The 12,764-nt window shown below is 45.3% G+C and overlaps 2 protein-coding genes across 2 annotated transcripts in view; both read left to right on the forward strand.

The window, feature by feature from the left end:
- Positions 1-4,775, forward strand: part of sphk2 (sphingosine kinase 2) — an 18,093-nt gene extending 13,318 nt beyond the window's left edge. The window contains exons 7-8 of the mRNA XM_008292244.1: positions 46-1,567; positions 2,802-4,775. Of these exons, the coding sequence (XP_008290466.1) occupies positions 46-1,567; positions 2,802-2,864 (1,585 nt within the window). The 3' untranslated portion in view covers positions 2,865-4,775. The remainder of the gene's footprint in view (positions 1-45; positions 1,568-2,801) is intronic.
- A 1,083-nt stretch (positions 4,776-5,858) lies between these two features.
- cyth2 (cytohesin 2) overlaps positions 5,859-12,764 on the forward strand; it is a 15,684-nt gene continuing 8,778 nt past the window's right edge. Inside the window, exons 1-6 of the mRNA XM_008292245.1 lie at positions 5,859-6,014; positions 9,786-9,936; positions 10,346-10,412; positions 10,496-10,614; positions 11,873-11,953; positions 12,128-12,240. Coding sequence (XP_008290467.1) covers positions 5,948-6,014; positions 9,786-9,936; positions 10,346-10,412; positions 10,496-10,614; positions 11,873-11,953; positions 12,128-12,240 — 598 coding nt within the window. The 5' untranslated portion in view covers positions 5,859-5,947. The remainder of the gene's footprint in view (positions 6,015-9,785; positions 9,937-10,345; positions 10,413-10,495; positions 10,615-11,872; positions 11,954-12,127; positions 12,241-12,764) is intronic.

Here is a 12,764-nt window from a genome sequence, read left to right on the forward strand (position 1 = left end):
CAGAACCTTTTCATGCCATGTAGCTTAACTCTCGTCTCCCTCCAGGTATCGGGGTCTGGGCTCGGCTCGCTTCACCTTAGGAACGCTGGTCCGCATCGCCTCCCTGCGCTCCTACAAGGGCCGGCTGTCCTACCTGCCCCCCTCCATCGTCGCCACGTCTCCGGACGCCACGCCGCCCCCGCCCAGGAGGCCGCTGTCCCGCAGCATCACCGAGGGCCTGGAGGGCTTCTGCAGGACGCCCATCCACCGGACCTGCTCCGACATGGGCATCAGCGAGCAGAGGAGTCTCCGCCGGGGGGAGGGGGAGAGGGAGAAGGAGGAGAGGCAGAGGGAGAGGGAGAGGAGGAGGGAGAGAGCCAGAGGAGGAGGCACCGGCGTGGTGAGAGCCAGCAGCCTGGCCGAGGACCGCGAGAGGGAGGGCGAGCTGGAGGTGGAGATGGAGGCCGAGGAGGAGAAGTCCGGGACCAGTTCCGAGTCGAGCGAGAGAGACGGGAGGCTGGAGAGGATAAAGGACGAGGCCGACTCTGCTGAGATGGAGGAGGAGGACCGCGGGAAGGACGGAGGTTCTGTGGAGGGGGAGGGGGTTCTGCCTGCTCGGGAGCTGGGCGAGCGCGACGGGCTGGACATGGGCCGGGAGGCCGACGAGGATCCGGAGAGCTGCTACCCGGACGAGCTGCAGGAGAGCCGGCAGAAGCTGAGGAAGAACTCGGCGCCTTCCAGTCAGATCGCCAACGCCCTGTTCGGCCAGGAGGCAGATTCCGGGCCTTCGTACGGCGTTGAGGACGTGGATCTGAACGGAACCTTCTACCAGAAGGAGTCATACCCGCTGGACGGGGCCCGGGAGCGCTCCCTTACCATCTCCTCCCCCTTCCGCCACTCGCCCTTCTCCTACAAGCCCAAGACTCTGGACCAGAACCAGAACGCCTCGCGGCCGCGGCCCCTGTCACTGCTGCAGCACTCCCACTCCAACTCCCTGCCTCCGAAGCTGCCCTCCCTGTCCCTGTCCCTGTCGCCCACGCCGCCCTCCTCCCCGTCCTGCGCCTCCCCCCACTCGTCGTCCTACCTCGCCCCCCGACCCAACACCCCCAACTCCACGTCTCCGTCGCCGTCTCTGCGCACGCCGTCCTCGTCCTTTAACTTCGACCTGGCCGAGCCAGCGGGACCGCTTAAAAACCGTCCGTTGGTGTCGCTGCCTTTGAACCTGCCGAGAGACGACCTGCTGCCGCCCCTGGACCAGCCGCTGCCCACCAGAGACTGGGTCACCATCGAGGGGGACTTCGTCCTGGTGCTGGCCCTGTACCAGACCCACCTGGGGGCCGACCTCCACGCTGCGCCCCAGGCCCACTTTGACGACGGGCTGATCCACCTGACCTTCGTGCGGGCCGGGATCTCCAGAGCGACGCTGCTGCGGCTGTTCTTCGCCATGGAGCGGGGAACCCACCACTCCGTCAGCTCGCCCTACGTCAGCCACGTCACCTGCCGGGCCTTCAGGCTGCAGCCGCTGTCGGCCAGAGGAACGCTTACGGTGGACGGGGAGCTGGTACCGTACGGACCGCTGCAGGCCCAGGTGAGGAGACGATGACAGCGTTTGGTTCTGAATATGGGAAAATCTGTGATGGGTCTAGCAAGTGGACGAAACTCAGTCAGAATCAATAAGTGTTAACTAGTCAGGTCCAGGGCTGCAGGTGGATCAGTGGTTAGCACCGTCGCCTCACAGCTAGAAGGTCGCCGGTTCCCGTCCCGGTGAGGACACCCGGGATCTTCCTGCATGGAGTCTCCATGTTCTCCCCGTGCAGCGTGGGTTCTCTCCGGGTTCTCCGGCTTCCTCCCACAGTCCAGAAACATGCTGAGGTTAATTGGTGATTGTAAATTGTCCGTAGGTGTGAATGTGAGTGTGCTTGGTTGTCTGTCTCTAAGTGTAGCCCTGTGATAGACTGGTTACCTGTCCAGGTGAACCTGCCTTCACCCTGAGTCAGCTGGGATAGGCTCCGCCCCCCATGACCCCAGTGAGGATTAAGGTGTAGAGATGATGGATGGATGAATTTAATCATCAAATATTTTGATAATCAAGCAACTGAGTCAGAATTCTGTGAGTTTAGCTTCTTAAATGTGAATATTTTCGTCTTTCTTTCCTCCTCTAACAGACCAAACCTTTAATCATGTGTCTCATTTAGTTTCTGTCCTCTAGAAAAGACTGAACTCTATTTTAAATGAAGACTCCACATGTCTGCATGTTTAAAACCTCCACAAACGACTATTTATTGTATTGATCCAGTCGGTTTGATCGTGTCTCTCTGAGGAAACACTGCCTGCAGTTCAACCTAGATTAGATTAGATAGAACTTTATTGATCCCTTTGGTGGGGTACCTCAGGGAACTTGTTCTAGAAACAGCACGACACCGACAGACACAGTCGCACATATCAACCTGAAAACACCTTGAATTTTTGTCACAGCCGAGTCAGTCGTGGACATTTGGTTGCTCTGAGGAGCTCAGAATTTTTATTTGTCATGAAATTTTAAATGAGACAAGAAGAATGAAGGTATTTTGAAGACATGTCACAATGTTGAGCTTGGATTTGGGTCTTTTCCCTGACAGAACCACCTGTCACATGAGTCGTCCAACAACGTTTTCTGTTTCTACAGTTGCTGATTAATGTTTTCATTTTGGTGATTTTTCTTTTTCTTTAAATTAAATCATCTGATGGTCTTGTGGTCCAGACGGTTAATCAGTTGACACTCACTCACGGTTTAGACACATGGTTTTCCTGCTAAAGCTCTTTTTTCCCTCCGTGTGCTTCAGGTTCATCCGTCCATGGCTCGGCTCATCGTCGGAGACTCCGGGGTGAAGATCACCAGATTCTAATCAGGGATTGGTCGGGTCGATTGACATATCAGCGCTCTACTGAGTTACATAATCTGCGTCGCCGTCCATACTCTGACACTCTGAAAATAGCCTGGATAGCAGAAACTGTTTTTCTAAGGATTAATGAAAGGGATAACCCACCGAGCCACGCGCCACCGGAGCACGACTGCAGGGATTAATAGTGAATTTGAAAATGGATGAAAAATGCGCCTCATTGCACAGCCGCTGGAGAAGCATGACGACTGCACAGCCTGGGATGACAGGAGGGAAGAACAATCGAATGTTTGTGGGTGTTTGTTAGTGCCGATAGTGCATGTGTTGGATGTATACGTCGTAGTATGCATGCAGAGAAGCACTACCTGGTCTTTGCCTTACATTGAGATGGAATCAGATTAAATCCAGAGACACGTTGTTGTTTAACATGAAAAACTAGATCCGACCCTGTTTTAACCTCCGCCAACGTCCAAATGTCCCTGAGAGGAATGCCTTATCTGACACTAGACAGTGCAGCTGTACCTTTGCCCTTTTCTTTCTTACGTAAGGAGCCTAAACCTCCTTAATCTCTGTCCACCTATCAGACATGACAACAATCTCTGAGCATGCCACTCGGCCGCACACAAAATGTGGCCGCCAGTTCACTTTAATGACACTTTTGCTCGAGCGAGTAATCCAGTAGAGCAGCGAGATCAAGCTTTTCAGGGCCGTGGAGCCGTTGAACGGTGACCACGGCTTCTGCATAATCTGCCTGCTTTTCTTAGCCAGTGGTGCACGATGATGATGTCAACGATATCAGCTTTTGCAGCCTGTTAAACATAAAAAATGACTGAACAAGCTTTCTTCGTCAGTGCTTCTAGCCTGTTTCTTTTCTTTTTTCAAAGTCCAGATTCACAGCCTTAGCCCTCGGCACCGTCGTACGTCTAGAACATGTCTTTAAACTAGGAGCCTCCGTTCAGTGGGAGGCCGTGCATTTGTTTTGCACAGAAACTGGAGTCGCACAGAAACCACAACACTAGGACGCATAGGAGCTTTAAGATCCAGCTGAAGAGCAGTCAGACGCACTAGAGTTAGCAGAACAATAGATGGACTTCATTACGTTGTCCGCCTGAAATCACCTAAACGTTGCAGTAATAGCTTTTTGAAAGGTAGAACTGACTGTTTACAGAATCACTTAAGAGAAAAAAAACGCTAAAATCCGGCAGTGCAGACGAGGAGGAAGCTGCACTGTGACAAAAAAACAACACAAATATCTGAAGAACAAAATCAAACAGCAGAAACCTGTCTCTGATCAAAACCTGCTGACGTCCTCGGATCTGGGCGACGTTTAAATCATTAGCATGTGCAATGTACGAATCAGCGAGATGTTGTGCCAACCGTCCACATACTGTACGTCTGGGACAAATCAATGCCTTTGTATGATTACAAGAAAAACAAATGAAGCCTGTAAGTCTGGCTGTTGATCATGAACTGTTTAAACTGCAGAAAATGGAGTAAAACTTTTTTTTGCCTACGAGGATGTTTATTTTTGCTCTTTGTTTGTTGTTTGTTTGTTTGTTTGAGCACACGAAGCAGCTAGTCTACCAGGATTACACTGTGCTTACTCAGCTCCAGAATGTGAGGACGACACGTTGAGTCTAGGCTTGTTAATTACCAAATAGAAGAAGCTACACACACGTTGAATGGAGTCATTGCCAGAAGGTTTCCTCTGGACGTGGAGGAGATTCGTCGTCTATGGCGTCCATAGCTGGGACCATGGTGTCGTAGACGGCGTGAACCTGACGGTGCCGTTCAGGTGTCTGTAGTGGATGAAATGTAATTATTACTAAAAACAATGAAGATTATCTACGTATACAATGTACAGGTAATAGTTCTATATGGTTTGGAATAAATGTAACTTCATACGTTTGTCTGGGAGCAAATTCATGCATCTCTGTTTGTGTGTCTCCTTATTTGTTAGCGCCACCATGTGGTGAGAAAGACAACTGACAAATATTACAACACCTTCTGGCTAAAACCATCGAAGGCCTTCTGCTCGGACGTCACGGATCTGCTGAAAAAATGTTATTCCATAAACTATGGATATTTATAAAGATAAATGAATTTTTAGTTTCCTGTTAAGTGTTTTCTGAGGTACATTTATTTAAAAAAAAAAAAAAAAAACTGCCTGTCAGCAGGTTCGTTCTCACACTGAAATCTGAGGAACTATGAAAGATAAAAACCTGAAATGTTCTCTGTTAGTTCTCATCATGTCACTGATCCAGAACCTGGACTATCAGACAGTAGATCAATAATCTGATTATAGATGAGTTGAAAAATAAGAAAACCTGAAGCTGCCATGAAAAGTTCCATCTCTGAGCTCATTAACTAAAACGTGATAAAGCAGCAGTGAACTAGTGCTGGTTCTGACCCACACCACTACTTTAACAGGAAACACTGAGTCACAGACATGAAGAGAAAAGTTCTTTTGTTCAACTTTCAGAACTGATGGAGCAGGTTTGAGACGTTTAGCACAAAAATAGAAATATTGGTAGAAAGTCTGATCCAAGTAGAGTTCTGGAGTTTCAACATGGCTCTCAAAATATAAGTAGGAAAGTTTAAATTTGGTTGGTTGTTTTTAAACAGACGTATTTTTCATAGTTGACCCACTTTGTAGGCGTAGACCTGGTCTGGAGTTTTATAGTTTTATTTGGTTATATTCTGCTGTTTCATTCTAATCACTTCATTCAGTGAAATAACATAAATATAGAATATAATATATATAATAGACTCTCGTTCTCATTCTGGGTCTTTGGTTCTGATTCTATTTCTGTTCATTCTCTTTCTGTGTCTAATAGATAGATAGATAGATAGATAGATAGATAGATAGATAGATTCTGGTTCTGACTCGGACTCTGGTTGTGGTTCTGGCTCCAGACGTCCCTGACCGTGTCGGGGTTTTATTTTGAAATCCTGCTGACCTCTGTCCGGGCAGGCGGCGGTTCCGGCTTCTTTGTCTCGGCCTCAACATTTCGACACTTGGGCTTGTGTTTTCTTGCTGTGCTTCTGGGGATATATTCACACATATATCCGCTTTTTTCTGACATTGGATGACCGTCGACTCTGAACTATTTATGCCTAAAAGCAAAGCGCCTAAGATGGACGACCTGGACTACAGTAAGTGGAACTACCGAGCACACATTAGCACCGGCTAACTGCGGCTAACGGGGGCTAGCTCAGACTGCTAGCTCAGGCTGTTAGCTTGTTAGCTCAGGTGTGACCAGCTGAGCCTCCTGGGGAACATGTACATTTAAATCATCCCCCATAAACCCTCCGTGGGGGTCTTCTTCCAAACATGGGTGCTCATGATGACTGTATTCGTGTTAAAACGAGCCACAGCAGCGCGTTAGCTTAGCATCAGTATTGATTGCTGGACTGTGCTAACTTTCTAGCTAGCGCCGTTGGACATTTAACACTTTAACCTGCCTCCAGGTTACACGCAGCTCGTAAAACATTAATTATCCCATCGAAAGCCTGTAATTAGCGCCGTTAGCGGTGCCGCTGCGGTGTGATTCAGGCTGATCCAGCTGTGGGCGTGGTGCTGCCGGTGTGGAGCAGCTGCTTGTTCTGCAGAGTAAACACCGGCTGCTCCGGGAGGCTCCGACCAACAAGCTGCTGCTGCTCTCAGATGCACCGAAACGGGGCTTTTGTGCAGAACAGATCGACTCTGTGAAGGAGCCTGCAGGTGCATGAAGCCTGTAATGTGCAGATCAGGCCGGAGGTGATTCACGTGGAGGCTGCAGGTTCTGGTGCAGCTGAATTTTATTGCATTGCACTGACAAATAAGGCCAAAGATATGAAAAAAACTATATATATTGGGATTGTTTTTGACAAATGCAGCAATGAGTAGACATTTTAGCGAAAGTCTGTTATACCTAGAATATATAAGATGAGATCAACTTTATTTATTCAGCACCAGCAATACAATAAGGCTTTAAAAAACGCATATAAAACACTAACAATGAACCCAAGTGAATGTGCAGAACTGTACTTTTATTCAGAATAGTAATGATAGATTTCTGTTATTGCAGTCTGAAAGTTATCAGGTTCAAATAGGCCAGTGTTAGCATGAAGAGCTGCAGGAAAACTGTCTCATTTTGTTGTTTATCTGCTGCTTTTGCAAATTTGATGAGCTGTGAGAGTCAAAAAAAGGTATTAACGTGTTATTGAACAGACTAGTGGGCTGAGTGACTTGATTCAGTTGGAGGCTGCAGGTTGTGGTGCAGTTGAATTTTACTGGGTTACACTGACAAATAGGGCTTAAAAATAGGAATATATATACATATATATTGTGTAATTTTATATGTATAAAGTCAAGATAAGATACACTACAACTGAGGCTGGAAGAAGCAAGAAAATCAAAGTACACTGAAGCTAAATAAAGACCGTTCCTGTGTTCAGATGAAGAATTTACATACATGGAGGTATTTCCACCAAAAATATTATAAATCTCTATAAAAGTGATGTGATTCTTCATCAACCAAGTACAGCTGCACAGATCGATTTATTAGTTGTCCGCAAATATATTAGTCAGCAGCTGTTTTGACAGTTAAGCAATTATCTTCAGGGATTTAAAAACTATTTTTTTTTTACTGATGAATGTGAGAATATATTTTATTGGCATGATTTTCTTTATCTTTTCTTTTTCTCTGCTCGTTTCTTTAATCTTCTGGTTGCTTTTTTCCTCATTAATGTGGATTCATGACTTTTGTGCTGAATATTGAGGTTAAATGTCCGTCTTTAAGCCTTTAGCTGTGTTCTAATCTCACATGTGCTGTTTTTCTTTTCTGCTTTTTTCTTTTATTGTGAAAAATACCATTTAGAAAAGGAGACTGCATTCATTCAAATGAATGTAGGGTTCATTGTAGGACTTTTGTATTAGACTAGCTCCAGTTTATGAAGCATCCCATAAATAAATATATATAAATAAATGCACATCTTGTATTCTATAGATGTATGTGTTATAATGCAGGGATTTAACTTTGCTCCTTGGAACAGTTTCAGCGCTCCCTCAGCTCTGAGACCTACATTCAGTCTGACCTGATTATTAACCTGCCTTTGTGCTGGAAGGTGTGTCTGCTGGTCTGGGAGCCGAGTGGATAAAATGGGATTATGACTCAACACAAATGCTGAGGAGATATTTACACGCCTGCATTTATTTTAGAAAGTCACTGAATATGTTGTCCAAGCAGGTCAAGTTTGCACAGTTTTCAAAAACATTTAAAAAACAAGCAGGGCTGCAGGTGGATCAGTGGTTAGCACTGTGGCCTCACAGCTAAAAGGTCGCTGGTTGGCGTCCAGGTGAGGACACCCGGGATCGTTCTGCGTGGAGTCTCCATGTTCTCCCCGTGCAGCGTGGGTTCTCTCCGGGTTCTCCGGCTTCCTCCCACAGTCCAGAAACATGCTGAGGTTAATTGGTGATTGTAAATTGTCCGTAGGTGTGAATGTGAGTGTGCTTGGTTGTCTGTCTCTAAGTGTAGCCCTGTGATAGACTGGTTACCTGTCCAGGTGAACCTGCCTTCACCCTGAGTCAGCTGGGATAGGCTCCGCCCCCCATGACCCTAGTGAAGATTAAGGTGTAGAGATGATGGATTAATTATCCAAAGTCAGCTGATAAATGACTCTTGAACAGCTTCTTGTTGCTCAAACTGTCCACATCAGAACTGAGCTCAGATCACAGGTGATGAATTCTCCTTATTAAATAGAATAATAATAAATTAAGGTCCACAGTGACTCACTTTGCACAGCGAGTGTGTGAAAACCGTTCACAACACAAATGGACAAATCAGGAGACAACTCAAGTCAATCTATTATTTATTGCACAGCGAGAATATTTTAGTGGTTTAAATGAACAAAGCTTCTAATAATCAGCAGCTTCTCGTGCACAGTGTCGTATTTGTAGTAAGAAAGTTTTAGAAATATTGAAATATATTATATAATATTGAAATTTTGTTTGTTTTCGTTTCGCTAACATTCAGTTAGCAGGAATGCTAACGGGTTTGCACAAAAAGACACTGAGAGGAAACCATTAAGATATGAACCAGGACAGCTACGCTTTAAAAAAAAACAAGTAAATGCATGCAGATTATTCCTTCTTTTTTATTATCTTAAACTCTATAAATACAGATATGTAGAACGGTAACTGTTTGCTTAAAATGTCAAATGCAGCAATAAAGGCAGAGAAACGGTTGTAAGTTATTAAACAAAACATTTTTAGAAACTGGTTTTGCACATATGTGAGTAATGACATCTGTGATACTTTAGATCCATGAATAAAATACTCGTTAAAAGTTTCCCGTCGACAGGTTTTTTCCGCACATTTATATTTAAAGCTGTTAAAGTGACAACATGTCAGGACAACCTGGAGGCTCCACATGATGTAGATGTTTCACTGCTTTCTGCTGCTCGGCTCCTCTCTGCTCAGTTCTCCTGGTTTACACCCGACTCATGAGTCTCATGGACTCAGCTGAGCTGAGGACGATTTACGTTTTGGCCGTTTTTTTAATACGACATGTAGAATAAAGTTTAGTTTGGTGAGTAGTCAGGATTTTAGAGGTGATTGTTTTTTCTGATACCACTGGTTTTAAACCCTCTGGGGGGTTTAGAAGTTCAGAAGGACACATTTAAATGTTTGAAAGTACAGAATACCTTTCCAGGTGTCCTCACCTGGTGCCTTTCCATGTTCTCTAACCTCCCTGCTAGCTTTAGCTTCTCCTGTTGCTCCCTCCACTCTTTTCCATCGTAGGATATTTGAGCAACAGTGAACTTTTGAGCACATTTTTGTGCTGCCGTTAGCGACAGCTTTGGACCGGGGTTGTTTCGGGCTGCAGCCCGTCGTATCTGCAGCTGCAGCGGTCCTGGACTCATTCTTCTTGTCTTCCCCTGCAGTCCCAGTAGACCTGAGCCCAGAGGAGCGCTCGGAGCTGGAGGACATCCGCCGGAGGAAGGGCGTCCTGCTGCAGGAGATCCAGAGGCTGAGGGAGGAGCTGAGGGAGGCGATTCTGGAGGTGGAGGGCCTGGAGACCAGCACAGAGGGCAGGTAACGGGACCTAAGCTCTGCTCCAGACAGAGTGGGATCTGTCACCGTAACAGGCTGAACCACAGAAACTGACCTAAATCAGCTTACACACTGTGTTTACCGCTGAAGCTTTTTAAATGTTGGGAAAAAGCTGAGATACAAAGAACATGACAGAAATATTGGTCTAAAGGAGCAACGTGTTAATTCAGCAATACATCATTTAGTTGCTGATAAGCTTTATGTTAAAGTGTGATGTAGTGATGGAGGATGGATGGAGAAATTCCCTCCAGCTGGTCATTAAGGATCTGATTCTCTTCCTGTAACTGTCTGATTTTATTGTATATGATCAGCCGTCAGCACACAGTGTATAAATGATGAAGGGATGAGTGACGACGAGCAGCTCTGATCAACGCTTTTGTCCACTTTGCAGTAAAACTCTACAGAAAAGCCGACACGTGGCGATGGGGAGGAAGAAGTTCAACATGGACCCAAAGAAGGTAGCGAGCGGTGGAGCGGCTGCTTGTGCGTCTGGCTGTTTGCTCGCTGTGTTGTGGTGACGGAGTGTGTGTGCTCTCTGCAGGGCATCATGTTTCTGGTGGAGAACGAGCTGCTCAGACACACACCGGAGGACATCGCTCAGTTCCTGTACAAAGGAGAAGGGCTCAACAAGACGGCCATCGGAGACTATCTCGGAGAACGGTCAGCGAGTTCAGACGCCTGAGACGGCTTTAATCAGGAGCTTCTGCTCCACCGTGTCTGGTTTAGTTTTTATCATCGACTATAAATATTTAAAATGATATTTCTGAATTTTTAGCTTCATGAATTGGTTTCTAAATTTAACAAAATTAAAATCCGTCAGCCCACTTTCAGCAGGTTTCTCCACATTTAAATCTGTTTAATAGATCTGAGGAACTATTAAAGATAAAAGCTGATTAATTTAATCTCAGATCTTTTGCTCCGTCGTCTCTGACTCACCGGACATTTTTTGCACCATAAAATATGAATATTTATAAAGACGTTTTGCAAATTGGAGCTTCATATGTCAATGTCAAATCATTTTTGACATTTTTTTAGATATTTTTTGAGTGTGTGTACATATATATGTATTTTTTTGATTCCTGACTTTTAGCAGTTTTTGAAATAGAAATCTGAGGCTGTTTTCTCTGATTCACTTTATATTTTTTATAGCATAAACTTTATATTTCTAGATATTTGTGAAATTTTAAACTGATTTATCAAATACTTTCTGAGATAAAATTAAAATATAAAAATTCCCTGTTGAGGTTTTTTCTCACATTGAAGGTTTTTGTTTTTTAAATAAATCAACAGTTAAATCAATATAAAATTCACAGATATGTTTATAAATGTCCTTATTTGAAGCAAGTCAGAGACGATGGAGCAGAAAGAATGTGATGATTTGTGATCGAATGAATCTAATGTAGAAATTGTTTCCTCTCAATGTGGAAAATGACGATCTTACAGCAGACTTCTCAACATGTGGACAAACATCTGTCATGTTTACAGGTTCTTCCATCAGTAGAAAATGTGGATTTTATATTTAATGTGGATGCTTAAAACACAGATACTGCTTTAGATGGTGTTTATGGAGGAATGTTGGCTTTTATTTCACTGCACACCTCTTTTCTCCTTTGGTCTGTTTTATGGTCTATGGTCTTTTGTTTATTTCTGTGACCTCCAGCCCTGTGTTTCTGCTTGTTCTCTCTATTTTCTTTTATTCCACTTTTCCTTTAGTTAAACTACATAAGGTGTTTTTAAGTTTTTATTATTTTACCTGGAGGTGTTTTATCAGTTTATTTAGTAAATCTTTGACCTCTGTGTCTCTACTGTTGCCTCTCTGGTGGTTTTTCTTTCTGTTTGGACCGACTGCTGTGTTTTTAAACCTGGTTGCTGTTGTTCAGTCTGAGCTGCTCCTAACGTGACCTCTGCTGCTCTGCAGGGACGACTTCAACATCAAAGTCCTGCAGGCCTTCGTCGACCTCCACGAGTTCACCGATCTCAACCTCGTCCAGGCCCTCAGGTAAGCTGTTCTCCTGAATCGCATCCAGGTTTTCTCCGGCCAACAAACCCGACCGGCGGCGGAAAGTCCCGCTCTCGTGGCCGCCCCGGGTCTGAGGGGGAAGCGCTGAGCTCCGGCTCGATTGCGGGATTTGTTCTGTGAGACTCGACCTAAAGCTTGACCCGCTTTCTGCAGGCAGTTCCTGTGGAGTTTCCGTTTGCCCGGCGAAGCTCAGAAGATCGACAGAATGATGGAGGCCTTTGCTCAGAGATACTGCCACTGCAACCCAGGCGTCTTCCAGAGCACCGGTAAACACCAGCACACACTCACGCTGCCTTTCCACAGAGTTACACGCCACAAACATTTAACTCCAGCTTGGTTTTCCTGCAACACTAAATGACAGTAAGATGAAGCTTCTCCCAGAAGATGTGAACTCTCCAGGCGGCCAGCCTCTTACCAGAAGTCACCTTTCATAAACAGAAAAGCTGCCCGTGCTTCTGTTATTTCCTCATATTGTTCGAGCCGAGCTGCGGTCAGGACTCCCTCGTTGTAAAGTACAAGTTTCCTGGCAGGTTTAGCATCTTGGAAACAACACATTAATACTGACGCTGTTTTTGAGTCACTCGGGTTCCAGTTAAGCCTCGAATCATTCACCTCCTGTGAAATGTGAAATCCACCTTTTTTTGTGTGGACTGCAAATGACATATTTCAGTTTGCTAGAATATTGAAATGAATCCGTTCCTTTCTTCCTGTGGTCCTGCTAGAAGTGTGCACGGCTCCTTTAAGCTGCTACCAGTTTATTTATTCGATGTGTAAGCTGTTGAGTCTACAG

The sequence above is a fragment of the Stegastes partitus genome, unplaced genomic scaffold, assembly GCF_000690725.1.
Source record: "Stegastes partitus isolate 25-593 unplaced genomic scaffold, Stegastes_partitus-1.0.2 Scaffold797, whole genome shotgun sequence".
NCBI classification, from domain to species: domain Eukaryota; kingdom Metazoa; phylum Chordata; class Actinopteri; family Pomacentridae; genus Stegastes; species Stegastes partitus.